This window comes from Oncorhynchus mykiss, chromosome 2 (genome assembly GCF_013265735.2).
Source record: "Oncorhynchus mykiss isolate Arlee chromosome 2, USDA_OmykA_1.1, whole genome shotgun sequence".
Lineage (NCBI taxonomy): Eukaryota > Metazoa > Chordata > Actinopteri > Salmoniformes > Salmonidae > Oncorhynchus > Oncorhynchus mykiss.
The window spans coordinates 39,449,474-39,466,724 of record NC_048566.1 but is presented as its reverse complement, the minus strand read 5'-3'; the positions used below and the strand labels follow the sequence as shown (position 1 = coordinate 39,466,724).

The following is a 17,251-nucleotide window of genomic DNA, read 5'->3' as shown; positions in this document are numbered from 1 at the left end:
TAACTGCAAAGCCTTATGATTGAGGCAAATCCAACACAACACATCACTCAGTAACTCCCTCCTTATTTTCAAGCATGATGGTGGCTGCATCATGGTATGTGTACGCTTGACATCGACAAAGACTGCAGAGTTTTTCAGGATGAAAATAAATGTGATGGAGCTAAACACAGGCAATCTCCTAGAGAAAAACCTGCTTCAGTCTGCTTTACACCAGACTGGGAAAGGAATTCACCTTTCAACAGGACAATAACCTACTACACAAAGCCAAATCTACACTGGAGTTGCTTACCAAGAAGACCGTGAATGTTCCTGAGTGGCCAAGTTACAGTTTTGACTTAAATCTGCTTGGCAAGACTTGAAAATTGCTGTCTAGCTATAATCCCCGACACCTTGACAAAGCTTGAAGCTCTTATGAGACTTACCCAGGAAGACTCACAGCTGTAATCACTGCCAAAGGTGTTTCTAAAATGTATTGACTGAGGGGGTATATACTTATCTAATCAAGGTATAGTAGTGTTTTATTTTTCTTCCACTTTGACATTATAGAGTATTTCATGTAGATAGTTGCCAAAGAGGAGAATTAGTCTAAATCTATTTGAATCCTACTTTGTAACACAATAAAATGTGAAGAAATCCAAGGGGGGGGGGGGGGGGGGGGGGGGGTATACTTTTCTAGGCACTATACACAGACTAGACATATACATAATGTTTACTATGGATGTTATTACAACTAATTATAACAAATGGTGCAAATTGGCGTAATGGTTGAGCACTTATTTGTTATTGAATTAAATTGCTATTTAAATGTTTTATCTCACAAACGGAATTATTGAAGACCAAGTCCTATTCTCATACACTGAATATAAATAATTATTCAGTTATAACACCAAATTAAATCTTATCAAATCAGTCACTATAGGGGAAAAGTGAACGATGGTCGAAATGAGGGAGCACGTAATAAAAATGAAACGCTGCCTTGGTATTTGGATTTTTGTAAATTAAGTTCCTCTCCATTCCACCTAGTGTCACTGTAAACCAGAGCAATGTCGGTAACCGTCCGGGAGACCGGAGAAGAAGTTAACAAAGCGCCCGTGCTTGTTTGAGATCTACTACATTGCAGTCAGACTGCGCAGGATCACTGATCTACATAGATCATCTCCCGGGAAAAACCACTGCTCATTATGTGGTGAAGATTAGCGAATTTGCGCAGATCCTTGCTCAAATGTATCCCCTCAAACACGCTCACACAGGCTATCCACCATTGTTGTCATCAGCGATGAGACACGTCTATGGAAACGATTGACTGGGCAGAGAAAGGACAACAAACTAGTGAAACACGGTAGAAACACTTAAACATGAATGTTGCATGACCCACAAGCCTAGTGAAACATTGTAGACATACTAATCTGGAACAGTTGTTGGTGCTTGTAGATTAAGGGTTTCAGATGGGGGAGGTGAGAAAGCTCCAGAAGAAATTGAGACAGATTGAGAATCTGGAGATCAACATTTCTCAATCTCTCACTCCAGAAGAAAGAGTTAAGGTACAGAACACGACTTTCACTTCTCATCTTCAGCCATAGTTTTAATATCAGTCGTGTCATGAGCGCACCGGTGCTTATTCAACAATCCTGAATAGATTTCCCTTGGTACTAATACTCCCGGATATGACTGTACTCGCTCCCAAGAGAGATCTTGATGTAGCACCTTAATCCTCCAATACAATCTTGCAGGTTACATTTTATATGATTACAGTCTCGGTCGTGAGTGAGTTCAATTGAGGCCAACCTAGCTGGAGCACACCAAGACTGAACAGCAGATCATTAAATCATTTCACCCATGTGAGATAGAGCATAGGCTCGCTAGATCACAATCTTCGGAAATCTAGTGGTAAAACAACTTGCGTTCTCATTCGGTTTTGGACGAGTTTTAGATCAACCTCATCTACACTGGCACTAATTGAATACATCAAATGTAAGCATAACAATGATACCCTTCTCTTGTGTCGAGATGTATCATTCCTTTCTAATCTTGATTTGGTGTCATTGGGGTTTTGGCAATCTGAATCACCTTGTAAACTGTAGGGAGGGGGTTGCGTTTATAAACCTTGGATTGCTGATGCTGTGAGAAGATTTGAACCCACCGGTCGGCCATATTGGCACTCCCTAGCAGGAGACCTCCATAGGAATGAATGGAATTCTGCAGTATTTCAATTAATTGTTTCTAGGACAAAATTACATGTATTTAAAAATATATATATTGTAGTGGGGACAGTAACATTACTGCTCGCAAAAAAATAAATACTTTGTAGATCTTTATTTTTTTTAAATTATGTTTACCTCACATAATATAATTTGAAAGTATACATTAAGGTGCCTGTAATATAATAATTGTGTCAAAAATGAACATTAATAAATACATTTCAGTAGCTTCCGAAATATTATTTTACAATTGAGGAGCGGTGGCTTCAATACAGTGCCCCCTGTCAGTCATTCAGGATTTATACAAATCATTGGGGGACACATATCAATAGTCTACAGTGGTCGTTTTGTCTCCTTTCCTTCATCTGCTTTGATCTGGAAACATAGGATCGGTGACAGTACTATAATGGACGGATGTCTACTCACTGTCTTTTATCAGTCCATCTCTTCTCAGATCAGTACAGATGAAGGAGGAGCAACATTGGACTATTGAGACGTACCCAGGGAGAATTCTACGGTCATGCATGTTATTATTAACCTAAATTATGGGCTCAAACAAATCTAAGCCCCCCCCCCCCTCCATCTTCAGATCTCCAGGAAGGCGGAGCTCCGCACCAGATTGGCTGAACTTCTGCTGCAGCTTTCTGGCCCCCAGCAAACTCCGGGGATTGTGGGAGGAGGAAAACATGAGAAGATGAAAAGACAAGTGTAAGGAAAGAGAGAGAGAGAGAGAGAGGGAGGGAGAGCTAGAGGGAGATAGGGGAGATTAACATCCCTGTTCACAAGCTGTAACATTCACTTTGATGCTTTGATCTGGCTTGAGTCTAGCCGACATAGGTCAAAGTCAGTCAGTCATTCTTTCAAGGCATCCTAATGTATTGGAGTAGTAGAGGGGATAGAACGTCGTGTAGCCATCACTTAGGGATTCCTTCCATAGAGTTACGACTGGGCACACTCTCCCAGGGCTTTGAAATATCAAGGGAATACCAGGGTAAATGTCATTATCACAAAGTAGTATAAACAATAATGAAAATGATAGTGATAATCTGTTAATCAAAGACACAACGACAACATCAATCTGTTTTTCCACGCCATGGCGACAACTGTATATTTATGCACTTTGAGATTATACTTGTACTGAAGTGCTATAGAAATGTAATAAAGGATTATCCTTATTTGTAAGCTTGCTTGTGTGTCTATGGCTTAGCCTATGCACTGTTCTGTATGTCTGTGCACATAACATTTTCCTGAATGTGACTGCACTGTCAATTCACTCTTGGTGTTTGGTGTGTTTTTTTGTTGTTGCTCGGGCACAGTGAAGCCACCTCTGAGGCTCTTCCATCACACAGCCCCTCTGCTACCAAGATCCCCAAGGGAGAAGCAGAGCCGACAGGCCGACAGAAGAAGACAGGCAGTCAGAAGGAGACGGTAACAAGGGGAGAGACAGGAAGAAAGGAGGAGACAGGAGGACGGAGAGAGACAGGAGCAGGGGAAGAGCAGTCAGAGCCCTGTCTAGCTGTGACCGACACAAGCCCCAAGGAAAACCAGGAAGGTGGGGTTATCTTTAAACTAGGGTTTGTTAGATTATGTAGACACATTCTCATACTCATTGGTATCTCACAAATGTACTGTGATTGAAGGAAAGAGAATAATATCGATCTGTCTTTCCCACCTGGGTTGTGTTCATTAGGGTCCACTGTTGGCACACTGTAGCAAAACGCTTCAGAACGACAAACCAAAACTACCATTTCATGAGTTCAGATCGTACCTACCTGTTTCAGACGGTTTTCTTCAGCTTCGTGCCTACTGAACACAAGCCTGATCTGTTTGTACTGTTTGTTTCCTAGAAACAGAATTAGTTTCATGCTCTAGAGCTGACAAATACGTGTACAGTAGTTATTGATCAACTAAGGTTAGAGAAGTGTTGAGTCAACCATGGCTATTATAGTCTCTCCCAATGTCCCTGATCAGGCCGGAGGCCAGGGCCTGTATTCACCAAGTGTCTCAGAATAGGGGCGCTGATCTAGTATTAGGTTAGCCTTTTAGGTCATACTGAATAAGATTGTATAGACAGATTCCAGGTCTGCACCTACTCTGAGACACTTTGTGGATACTTGCCCTGGTCCCTCCCTGTCTTATTCTTTATGATCTCAAAGGCAAAACAGATCCTAGATCAGTTTTGACTTCATTCCCTCATAATGCCATCCCCTTTATGCGCGATGTAACGATGAATAAGGTCGAGCAACCTGTCGGTTCCAAGTGGAATAACATCTTTGTTCTTTTTTTCCCGTTTGAAATGTCAGCGTTCTCCGTGCACTGTAATTTCTCCGTACACTGTAATTTACAAATTGATAAGAGCTGTTGGTAAGATCCAGGTAAAGTAAGCCGCTTAGATAAGGGGGTTGTAAATATTAATGACAATGTTTTCAGATCTATTTGAACTGATAATCGCTGGAGACAAATGTGAAACCAGTCAGATGGCAGCAAACTAACGCATATCCATATATCAACTTTCCCACAGTGACGTTTATAAAATGAAGGCCTTATAACTTTGCTAGAATAACGTTGGGAGACCTAAACTATAGGCTTCTGTAGCCATCCGCAAAGGAGAGTATAGCACCAAACCTAGAGTTGATTTCTGGTTTTCTAGAGTGTTTGAATTACGTCTACTTTTTTTCCTGTGTGTTTTACAATTTGTGTCATGTTAAATATTCGCCACTATCGGAAGCCACTGTCAGTTATACCCACACATATTTTTAACGGTCACTTTAGTGTTTGTTTCCTTACATTTTGCATCATTCCATTACACAGTTAATTTACCTTTCTTTCCTCTGTCACGTTCCTGAGGATCGCTAGTAATTGTGGATCATATTGGGCTAACGTATTACAAGTTGTGCAGTCATTTGCGACATGTATCCTATTGGAATCATTATGGACTGCAGGCCATACATACAGTACATGCAGCAGTTTAAACTTGGAGACTGGGGCACGGTTCACAACGACTGGACTGTTCTCATCACAGTGCCAGCAGCATACCACCCTGCATATCACTGCTGGCTTGCTTCTGAAGCTGAGCAGGGTTGGTCCTGGTCAGTCCCTGGATGGGAGACCAGATGCTGCTGGAAATTGTGTTGGAGGGCCAATAGGAGGCACTCTTTCCTCTGGTGTAAAAAATATCCCAATGCCACAAGGCAGTGATTGGGGACCGTCTTTCAGATGGGATGTTAAACGGGTGTCCTGACTCTCTGAGGTCATTAAAGATCCCAAGGCACTTATCGTAAGAGTATGTAAGAGTGTCCTGGATAAATTCCCAATCTGTCCCTCAAACCATCACGGTCACCTAATCCTCCCCAGTTTACAATTGGCTCATTCATCCCCCTCCTCTCCCCTGTAACTATTCCCCAGGTCGTTGCTGCAAATGAGAACGTGTTCTCAGTCAACTTACCTGCTAAAATAACAGAAAACATTTTAAAAAGTATTGATTTATAGGACTACATTTCAACCCTTATTGTACACTTTTCTCACCTTTCAATATTTCATGGATTGATTAATTGAATATGGCAACTTTCAGGAGGAATCAAACCACTGTATTTTTGATTCACCAATATATTTTCTTGCGTAAAGGTTCTCCAAACCTGTTTTAAATAAATGCTTTCCGAACCCTAAAAAGATCAAGAGTATTTTTAAATCGACCAATTGGTGCTGAGAAGGAGACAAATATTTGTGTACTTACATGGCTTTCTTTCATTGATCCCTAATTTTCGGGAACAGTTCTCTCAATATATTCTAGTGAGTCTGTCAAACTAAATTCTAATTGAAGGTACATCAAATTTAAAGGGATGGCTTTATATAAATGTACTGAAACCCCTATTGAATGAAAACTCCAGGGGAAGTCTGTCGGCCATCAAGTGGAAGGGTTTTCAGCGATTGATTTAAATGTATTCAGCGCATGCAATGGAACCATGCCTGCAAAGCCTGTTACGCACCTGTACAAAGCCTGTTACGCACCTGTACAAAGCCTGTTACGCACCTGTATAAAGCCTGTTACGCACCTGTATAAAGCCTGTTACGCACCTGTATAAAGCCTGTTACGCACCTGTATAAAGCCTGTTACGCACCTGTATAAAGCCTGTTACGCACCTGTATAAAGCCTGTTACGCAACTGTATAAAGCCAATTACGCACCTGTACAAAGCCTGTTACGCACCTGTATAAAGCCTGTTACGCACCTGTATAAAGCCTGTTACGCACCTGTATAAAGCCTGTTACGCACCTGTATAAAGCCCGTTACGCACCTGTACAAAGCCTGTTACGCACCTGTACAAAGCCCGTTACGCACCTGTATAAAGCCCGTTACGCACCTGTATAAAGCCCGTTACGCACCTGTACAAAGCCCGTTACGCACCTGTACAAAGCCCGTTACTCACCTGTACAAAGCCTGTTACGCACCTGTACAAAGCCTGTTACACACCTGTACAAAGCCCGTTACGCACCTGTACAAAGCCCGTTACGCACCTGTACGAAGCCCGTTACGCACCTGTATAAAGCCCGTTACGCACCTGTACAAAGCCCGTTACGCACCTGTACAAAGCCTGCTACGCACCTGTACGAAGCCTGTTACGCACCTGTACAAAGCCCGTTACGCACCTGTACAAAGCCTGTTACGCACCTGTACAAAGCCCGTTATGCACCTGTATAAAGCCCGTTACGCACCTGTATAAAGCCCGTTACGCACCTGTATAAAGCCCGTTACGCACCTGTATAAAGCCAGTTACGCACCTGTACAAAGCCCGTTACGCACCTGTACAAAGCCCGTTACGCACCTGTACAAAACCCGTTACGCACCTGTACAAAGCCCGTTACGCACCTGTATAAAGCCCGTTACGCACCTGTACAAAGCCCGTTACGCACCTGTACAAAGCCCGTTACGCACCTGTACAAAGCCCGTTACGCACCTGCACAAAGCCCGTTACGCACCTGCACAAAGCCCGTTACGCACCTGCACAAAGATTGTTACGCACCTGTACAAAGCCCGTTACGCACCTGCACAAAGCCCGTTACGCACCTGCGCAAAGCCCGTTACGCACACACATCTGAATACCAACTACTGAGAAGTGCATAAGAAAGGCGTACAAGTCTGAATCTGTCCCTTTGTAAAGAAGTTCACGCAAGACTTGGGTTCTGGGTTCATGGTGATTATGATGGGTCCCTTTTTTTCAGATGCCGAGTTTACATCTCTCAAAGCATCATGGGAGAAAGCCAAGTTTCGCTTGAGGTCGCTGGAGGGTCACAGTGACATCGTCACCTGTGTGGTTGCTGTTGACAACCTGGTGATCTCCGGCAGGTAAGTGAGTCATTCTCCGATTTAATAATAGATCGCATAACTGTGAATAATTCAATTAATTTATTTCTTTCTTTCTCCCTCCTCCTCTCTCTGTAACTCTTAATATGCTAACTTTCTCCTCCTACACTGAGAGCCATTCTCGCCTGAACAGAGTGTTATTGATCTACTTCAAGCTTGTCTGCTCTCACTCTCTGTCTCTCGTTGTCTCTCTCTGTCTCTCACACTCATTTCATCTCACTCTGTTGTTCTCTCCATCTCTCTCTATTTCTCTCTCTCAGTCGAGACACAACAGTAAAGGTGTGGCACGTTCCTACGGCAACCGAGCAGCGGAATCTGGGAGGTCACACTGGTGGAGTCACCTGTCTATCTGCCCCTCCGCCTGAATACTGTAGGAGACTCGGTAGGGAATGGACGGACACACACACACCTACAGTATGTCTTACTATACTAACCCTAACTCCTAATCCTAACCCTAACTCCTAACCCTAAACCTTACCCCTAATTCCAACCCTAAATTTAACCACTACCTCTAACTCTAACCCCTAAGCCTAAAATAGCCTGTATACAAGTGAGGACCGGTTTACTATTCGTGTGAGGACTGCTGGTACTCACAAATATAGTAAAACATGTACACACACACACACACACACACACACACACACACACACACACACACACACACACACACACACACACACACCCTTATATTTCAGGCAGTGTAATTATAGTTTTAGTTCATCAGGTCAAATCCACAGAGAGAACTAGCAGCAGTAGACACTCTGGGTTACTCTCATTCTGACTGAAGGAGGGATCGTGCCACTACTTGAACTTCTCTGCCCTTTTTGTCTCTCCACCCACGCTCCCCCTCTCCATATCTCTATCTCACGCTCCCCCTCTCCGTATCTCTATCTCACGCTCTCCCTCTCCGTATCTCTATCTCACACTCCCCCTCTCCGTATCTCTATCTCACGCTCTCCCTCTCCGTATCTCTATCTCACGCTCTCCCTCTCCGTATCTCTATCTCACGCTCTCCCTCTCCGTATCTCTATCTCACGCTCTCTCTCTCCGTATCTCTATCTCACGCTCTCCCTCTCCGTATCTCTATCTCACGCTCCCCCTCTCCGTATCTCTATCTCACGCTCTCCCTCTCTGTATCTCTATCTCACGCTCTCCCTCTCCGTATCTCTATCTCACGCTCTCCAGGTTTTTTCTCTGATTCCATGAGCTACTTTGGCATAAGTCAGGCTTACATTACCAAGACGAGAACTCGGGAACGCATCATATTAAATCAATAACAACATGGACGATAATTATATGCATACTGACTATGAACTGTACAATGACAACAAATAAAATGATTATAATTCCCTCCCCCATATATTCTCTCCATCTCTTTCTTCATTTCAACACCCCCTTGTCTCTTCCCCCCCCCCCCCTCTCCTCCCTACTGTCAATCTCTCTCTCTCTCTCTCTCTAGCCTGGGAACTGTCTCTGGGAGACAAGGAGAGGTTCATCCTGAGTGGTTCAGCGGACTGTTGTGTGAGGATCTGGGCTTTAAGCACTGGTTAGTTCACTTCGTACATACACAGTCTGAGCCCTACAGCTTTGTCTGGGTGAGTGCCCTGTGTGCGTCTGTGTGTGTGTGCGTCTGTGTGTGTGTGTGTGTGTGCCTACGTAATTCCCTGTGCGTGTTGTGGACAATGAAATCAGTGTTCCCCTCTCTCCATCCAGGCCAGTGTGTAAAGTCCATCTACACCTTTAACGCGGTGACTGCTCTCTGCTTTGTGCCTGAAGGCGATGGCTACATCATCACAGGATCAGGTTTGAGTGGATGCAGTTTCTGTGTGTGCGGGGGGGGGGGTGGGGGGGTACGTATATGTTTGTGTGTCTATGACAGACTCAGTGGATCAGGGGTAGGCAACCCTGTTCCTGGGATGCCGCAGGTACTGAAGGATTTTGTTCCAACTAGCCTAATTGATCAGTTCAGTGATTGCCTAAATTCAACACACCTGGTCTTCCATGTCGGTTAAATAAAAAACATGAAGTGCCTGCAGCACTCCAGGACCAGGGTTGCCTAACCCTGCAGTTGACAGTAAGTGTCGTCAGACTGACAGAGGCAGACAAGTGAGGAGACTCAAGCTCACAGGTATTTATGCAAGACATCAGTAATGTCTGCCAGCAACTGTCAGGCCTACTTAACCTCTCTTTCTCTCCCTGTCTCTCTCTCTCTCTCTCTCTCTTGCTCTTTTACCATCCCTCCCCTCTCTCTTTTCCCATACTCTCACCCTCCCTCCATCTCTCACTCCATCTCGTTCTCTCTCTCTCCCTTCACCCCTCTCTCTCTCTATCAACCTCTCTCCCTCTCCCTCACTCACTCTTTACCCTCTCCCTCTCTCTGTCTGCAGATGGGGGTAAAGTCCAGGCCTGGAGCTGGCAAACCATGGACAACTGTCAATCAATCAACGCCCATGAGGAGGCTGTGACCTCCCTACAGGTGGCTGCCATAATCAAGAGCCAATAGTGTCACATTCTAGGCTTTTAAGCTATTGTGCTTCTGTAACTATGGTTGTGTTCAAACGGAAGAAAATGGACTGAAACTGGTCCAATAACAAATGCTAATTTTAGTTTTCTGCCCAAATGATCAAAAACTTGTGTTTTCATCAAGGCCTTGTTGAAATTAAAGCAAATATTTCCGTACTGTTGACAGATGTGTGTGCTTTAGCCAACTTAGTTGTTGTCACGCCAAACAAATTGGCTGAGGCAGAAACAAAAATGGCAGCCCGATGGACCAAATATCTTGTTCTCCTTATATGTTACACACTTGTAGGCAGTGTGGAAATAAATGTAAAATAAATTAAGATATATAGATTCCACAGAAGTCCAAAAGAGTATTCGGTGCTCTTTTCGTCGTTACTTTCAAAAATAAATACATTATATTTGCGAGGATAGAGGATCAGAAATGGACTACAGTGGCTTGCGAAAGTATTCACCCCCCTTGGCATTTTTCCTATTTTGTTGCCTTTACAACCTGGAATTAAAACAAATATTTGGCGGGTTTGTATCATTTGATTTACACAACATGCCTACCACTTTGAAGATGAAAAATATATTTTTTTGTGAAACAAATAAGACACACACAAAAAAAACTTGAGTGTGCATAACTATTCACGCCCCGAAATTCCTTACTTTGTAGAGCCACCTACAGCTGCAAGTCTCTTGGTGTATGCCTCTATAAGCTTGGCACGTCTAGCCACTGGAATTTTTGCCCATTCTTCAATGCAAAACTGCTCCAGCTCCTTCAAGTTGGATGGGTTCTGCTGGTGTACAGCAGTCTTTAAGTCATACCACATATTCTCAATAGGATTGAGTTCTGGGCTTTGACTAGGCTGTTCCAAGACATTTAAATGTTTCCCCTTAAACCACTCGAGTGTTACTTTAGCAGTATGCTTAGGGTCATTGTCCTGCTGGAAGGTGAACCTCCGTCCCAGTCTCAAATCTCTGGAAGACTTAAACAGGTTTCCCTCAAGAATTTCCCAGCACCATCCATCATTCCTTCAATTCTGACCAGTTTCTCAGTCCCTGCCTATGAAAAACGGTGTTCTCAGGGGTTGATGAGGTGTTGGGTTTGCGCCAGACATGGCGTTTTCCTTGATGGCCAAAAAGCTCAATTTTAGTCTCATCTGACCAGGGTTCCTTCTTCCATGTATTTGGGGAGTCTCCCACATGCCTTTTGGCGAACACCAAACGTCTTTGCTTACTTTTGTCTTCAAGCAAGGGCTTTTTTTCTGGCCACTCTCCCGTAAAGCCCAGCTCTGTGGAGTGTACGGTCCTATGGACAGATACCCCAATCTCCGCTGTGGAGCTTTGCAGCTCCTTCAGGGTTATCCTTGGTCTCTTTGTTGCCTATCTGATTAATGCCTTCCTTGCCTGGTCTGTGAGTTTTGGTGGGTGGCCCTCTCTTGGCAGGTTTGTTGTTGTGCCATGTTCTTTCCATTTTTTAATGGATTTAATGGTGCTCCGTGGGATGTTGAAAGTTTGATATTTTTTTATAACCCAACCCTGATCTGTACTTCTCCACAACTTTACCCTGACCTGTTTGGAGAGCTCCTTGGTCTTCATGGTGCCACTTGTTTGGTGGTGGTGGTGCTTCCTCGTCTTAGTGGGTGCTTCTTGGTCTTCGTGGGTGCTTCTTGGTCTTCGTGGGTGCTTCTTGGTCTTCGTGGGTGCTTCTTGGTCTTTGTGGGTGCTTCTTGGTCTTCGTGGGTGCTTCTTGGTCTTCGTGGGTGCTTCTTGGTCTTCGTGGGTGCTTCTTGGTCTTCGTGGGTGCTTCTTGGTCTTCGTGGGTGCTTCTTGGTCTTCGTGGGTGCTTCTTGGTCTTCGTGGGTGCTTCTTGGTCTTCGTGGGTGCTTCTTGGTCTTCGTGGGTGCTTCTTGGTCTTCGTGTGTGCTTCTTGGTCTTCATGGGTGCTTCTTGGTCTTCGTGGGTGCTTCTTGGTCTTCGTGTTGCCACTTGCTTAGTGGTGTTGCAGACTCTGGGGTCTTTCAGAACAGGTGTATATATACTGAGATCATGTGACAGATCATGTGACACTTAGATTGCACACAGGTGGACTTTATTTAACTAATTATGTGACTTCTGAAGGTAATTGGTTGCACCAGATCTTATTAAGGGGCTTCATAGCAAAGGGGGTGTATACATGTGCACGCACCACTTTTCTTTTTCTTTTTTTTCTTTTTATTATTATTTTTAAACAAGCTTTTTTTTTTCATTTCACTTCACCAATTTGGACTATTTTGTGTATGTCCATTACATGAAATCCAAATTCAATTTAAATTACAGGTTGTAACGCAACAAAATAGGAAAAACGCCAAGGGGTATGAATACTTTTACAAGGCACTGTATACATGTTCCTTGGGGGCTGTTTTAATACATAGTTTAAATGTCCAATGCAGCTGGGTTATCTCAATATCAAATCATTTCTTGGTAACAATTAAGTACCTTACTGTGATTGTTTTCAATTAGCAAAGAGCCAATTCTGTCTGGGAGTGGTCTGAGTGGGGAGGGGAAAACTGAAAACTAGCTGTTATTGGAAGAGAGATTTGGAACTGTCTTTCTTATTGGTCTATTAACTCATTTGATACCAGACATACCAAAACGCTATCCCACCAAACCAAAACAGGCTGACATTTTCAGCAGCCTTTTCAAAAAGCTCTTACTCTAAAAGGGCATTATCATAATTTTGGCAATGTCATAGTATTGTTCCAACATCATATTGTGGAAATATAAATAAAACACAAGAAAATCACGTTTTTGACTGCCCTGGGCCTTTAAGACTTACATTTATGTAGTGTTATATGCTCAACACATTTAAGCCAAAGCAGTGAAAGCACCATCCCCACATTTGTTCATAAATTATGCGAAACCATGTGAAACCACGCAGGCATGCACACACAGACACACACATGCACTCACACACACATACACACACACACACCGTATCCATGCATTGTATTCAGCCACTGCATTCAGTCTCCATGACAACTGCCCCCTATCTATCCTCCACAGTCCCAGGGTCCCCTGGTGTTCAGCAGCTCAGCAGAGGGTGGGGTGTCTGTGTGGGAGGGGCTCTGCACCAACCGCGACCCCCTGCAGCTGTTACATCATTGGGACGCAACGGTAACGGGCTGCGGGAGTCAGGAAGGTCGTCTGACCCTCAGTCCCCGTGGTGACAGGCTCTTCGTTGCCTACGGCAGAGCCAACCTTAGGATTCTCAACTGGAGGACAGGTGCGAAGCGGTGTGCGTGTGTGTGCATGAGCACACTATATAGAAGAGCCAGCTTAATATGGTACAGTGCTAGACCTTACAGATCTGTGTACTATCTGATGTTTACAGTTCCTCTGTCCAATCACCACAGGCACCGTGTCCAGGCTAACCAATCACAGCAGCATCGCTGGAGTAACAGATTGTGTACATCAGACAGGGGGACTCCTCATTGGCTCATGCTATGATTTGACAAATGGGGAAAGCACCTTGAACTGTGAGTAAAGCTAACACAACTGGTTCTTCCCTGAATATTATGGTACAATTGCCAACCTATAGAGCCACGCTGTTCATAGAATGCATTGTTCCCTAAATCTATTTTGGTTTTCATCAACTTTTTCTATCTACTTTTCTCCTTCTTTCCTTCTCTCTCTCTCTCTCTCTCTCTCTCTCTCTCTCTCTCTCTCTCCCCTTTTCTCCTTCCATCTCTCCCAGTGTTCTCTCTACCTCAGTGCAGGTACCTGGCCTCGCTGACCTGGGCGGATGCTCCGAGAATCCTTTGCTTTGCGGCGTGGCTCACGGGCAGTGGGGGTCACCGCTGGGTCACCGGAGGTCGCGCCCTTACGGTGTGGGAGCAGCTCCCCAGCTCCGGGAAGCAGAGGTGGGCTCAACACCTTTCTGTCAGTACTCCTCTAGGTCAATGAATACTGATCTGATGTTTTAATGATTTGCAGTTTAATAGAACTCTGAAATTCTTTATGGGTGCACCTGACAAAAAGTTCACTATTACTCATGTGCCCCTCACCTCACTTCTTTATGTACTTTACACCAAACCAATGTCAGTTGAATAATATGTATTTGTCGTTTTTGTAAAAGAGAGGGGTCTCCCTTCTTTTTTGTGTTTTTTTTGTTTGTTTAACATATGTGTAGAATAGTGTAGAATAACAGGGAAGAGAGAAGAGAGTTTCTTCCAAAGTAGCGATGGAACTGGGATTTGATCCCGTGCTTGTAGGCTACTGACATATGAGTACCACAGTGGAAATAACCTTCTGGCTAGAACAGCCTGACACCTTTTAATTATCAAATAAACTACATTTCATATTTGTGCTGAGGGGGTGATGCTAATCACTAGATAACCCCAGGCCACAGTATAACAAGAATAATGGGCTGTCGGTTTCTAATTGAGCAATAAGGCACGAGGGGGTGTGGTATATGGCCAATATACCACGGCTAAGGGCTGTTCTTATGCACGACACAACGCGGAGTGCCTGGATACATCCCTTAGTTGTGGTATATTGGCCATAAACAGTGGGGCAAAAAAGTATTTAGTCAGCCACCAATTGTGCAAGTTCTCCCACTTAAAAAGATGAGAGAGGCCTGTAATTTTCATCATAGGTACACTTCAACAATGACAGACAAAATGAGAAAAACATTTTTTTTAGTATTTGCAAATTTATTTGCAAATTATGGTGGAAAATAAGTATTTGGTCACCTACAAACAAGCAAGATTTCTAGCTCTCACAGACCTGTAACTTCTTCTTTAAGAGGCTCCTCTGTCCTCCACTCGTTACCTGTATTAATGGCACCTGTTTGAACTTGTTATCAGTATAAAAGACACCTGTCCACAACCTCAAACAGTCACACTCCAAACTCCACTATGGCCAAGATACCAGAAACAAAATTGTAGACCTGCACCAGGCTGGGAAGACTGAATAGGTAAGCAGCTTGGTTTGAAGAAATCAACTGTGGGAGCAATTATTAGGAAATGGAAGACATACAAGACCACTGATAATCTCCCTCGATCTGGGCCTCCACGCAAGATTTCACCCCGTGGGGTCAAAATGATCACAAGAACGGTGAGCAAAAATCCCAGAACCACACGGGGGGACCTAGTGAATGACCTGCAGAGAGCTGGGACCAAAGTAACAAAGCCTACCATCAGTAACACACTACGCCGCCAGGGACTCAAATCCAGCAGTGCCAGACGTGTCCCCCTGCTTAAGCCAGTACATGTCCAGGCCCGTCTGACGTTTGCTAGAGAGCATTTGGATGATCCAGAAGATGATTGGGAGAATGTCATATGGTCAGATGAAACCAAAATATAACTTTTTGGTAAAAACTCAATTCGTCGTGTTTGGAGGACAAAGAATGCTGAGTTGCATCCAAAGAACACCATACCTACTGTGAAGCATGGGGGTGGAAACATCATGCTTTGGGGCTGTTTTTCTGCAAAGGGACCAGGACGACTGATCCGTGTAAAGGAAAGAATGAATGGGGCCATGTATCATGAGATTTTGAGTGAAAACCTCCTTCCATCAGCAAGGGCATTGAAGATGAAACGTGGCTGGGTCTTTCAGCATGACAATGATCCCAAACACACCGCCCGGACAACGAAGGAGTGGCTTCGTAAGAAGCATTTCAAGGTCCTGGAGTGGCCTAGCCAGTCTCCAGATCTCAACCCCATAGAAAATCTTTGGAGGGAGTTGAAAGTCCGTGTTGCCCAGCAACAGCCCCAAAACATCACTGCTCTAGAGGAGATCTGCATGGAGGAATGGGCCAAAATACCAGCAACAGTGTGTGAAAACCTTGTGAAGACTTTCAGAAAACATTTTACCTCTGTCGTTGCCAACAAAGGGTATATAACAAAGTATTGAGAAACTTTTGTTATTGACCAAATACTTATTTTCCACCATAATTTGCAAACAAATTCATTAAAAATCCTACAATGTGATTTTCTGGATTTCTTTTCTCATTTTTTCTGTCATAGTTGAAGTGTACCTATGATGAAAATTACAGGCCTCTCTCATATTTTTAAGTGGGAGAACCTGCACCAATGGTGGCTGACTAAATACTTTTTTGCCCCACTGTACCACAAACCCCAGAAGTGCCTTATTGCTATTATAAACTGGTTACCAACATAATTAGAACAGTAAAAATAAATGTTTTTTAATACCTGTGGTACACTGATATACCACGGCTGTCAGCCAATCAGCATTCAGGGCTCGAACCACCCAGTTTCTAATGGTGATGTTGTCACAGGGGTGATGTCACAACGAAGCGAGACAACCGATTGGACGCCTCCCTGATAGAATCAGAGGGAGATTCCGAGGACGAGGAGGACAGTGATGGTGAGGAGGGGGGTGACAGCGGGCTGAAACACACACACAAGTAATATACATAGATCAGGAAAAACTCAAAGCAACACGTCTCAAAGGGTTTCTACTGCAAGAAGCCATTGGTTCAAAGTGTCTCCTTTAGCTTCAGCTGTAGTCAAATCTATATAAATCACACCCCAAAAAGTAGCTGTAAGATTATAGCTAAGTAACTTCAAGACTGATCGCTTTGATAAAGATATGGGCTCGATTCAATCCGTAGCGCTGAAGACCTGCGCTACAGAGGGGTAGAAATGTAAAAGCGATGCATTCACGGCAAACGCTGCATATGTCGGGCTCAATCGGAAATGACCTACAGCGAAGATCTTCAGCGCTACAGATTGAATCGAGCCCTGAAGATTGAACATGTCAACTTTTTAAAAGAGCATGAACTGGAAAAGGATGTAACGCGTTTAACTATGACTCCCCACATTACTGTAGATTACGATGATGACAAAGAAGAGGACTACACATCCCAAGATGCACCAGAGTCGGGCTCAACGTCGTGGCTTCGCTGTGTTCTCCAGTGAGAGCAAGTTTCTCGCCGCCACCATGCCCAAGACGCTGCTCCTCGCAGCGAAGTAACGAAGGCTAGAGGAAGGGAGTGAGGGGGACAGAGGAGAACGATGGGGGGTGGGGGGGGTGTGTGACAGATTGAGAGAGTGGCGGAGGTGGAAAGAGAGCATACGGAGAGGGAGTTAGTGCGAGCGAGAGACAGATCATTTTCTATGTAAATGTTGTCGTTTCATGTATGCAATAAAGCTGTCATACTGTGACCTTCCTGCCTCCAAATATTT

General features: G+C 44.1%; 1 protein-coding gene across 3 annotated transcripts; it reads left to right on the top strand.

Moving 5' to 3' along the window:
• Window positions 1–1,118: 1,118 nt before the first annotated feature.
• Window positions 1,119–17,230, top strand: si:ch211-154o6.3 (uncharacterized protein LOC563854 homolog). Of its 3 annotated transcripts, XM_021562210.2 has the most exons (14): window positions 1,119–1,339; window positions 1,432–1,541; window positions 2,788–2,906; window positions 3,515–3,750; window positions 7,418–7,541; window positions 7,820–7,941; window positions 9,019–9,105; window positions 9,273–9,362; window positions 9,947–10,035; window positions 13,107–13,326; window positions 13,457–13,579; window positions 13,798–13,963; window positions 16,342–16,430; window positions 16,896–17,230. In XM_021562210.2, exons 2-14 carry the CDS (start codon window positions 1,446–1,448, stop codon window positions 16,982–16,984), a joined length of 1,650 nt encoding a protein of 549 aa, XP_021417885.1. In that variant the 5' UTR covers window positions 1,119–1,339; window positions 1,432–1,445; the 3' UTR covers window positions 16,985–17,230. The 3 variants fall into 3 exon arrangements, with proteins under 3 accessions (XP_021417885.1, XP_021417890.1, XP_036803953.1); XM_021562215.2 differs by lacking the exon at window positions 1,432–1,541 and having other exon boundaries at window positions 1,147–1,339; XM_036948058.1 differs by lacking the exons at window positions 1,119–1,339; window positions 1,432–1,541 and adding an exon at window positions 1,696–1,971.
• Window positions 17,231–17,251: the final 21 nt, after the last annotated feature.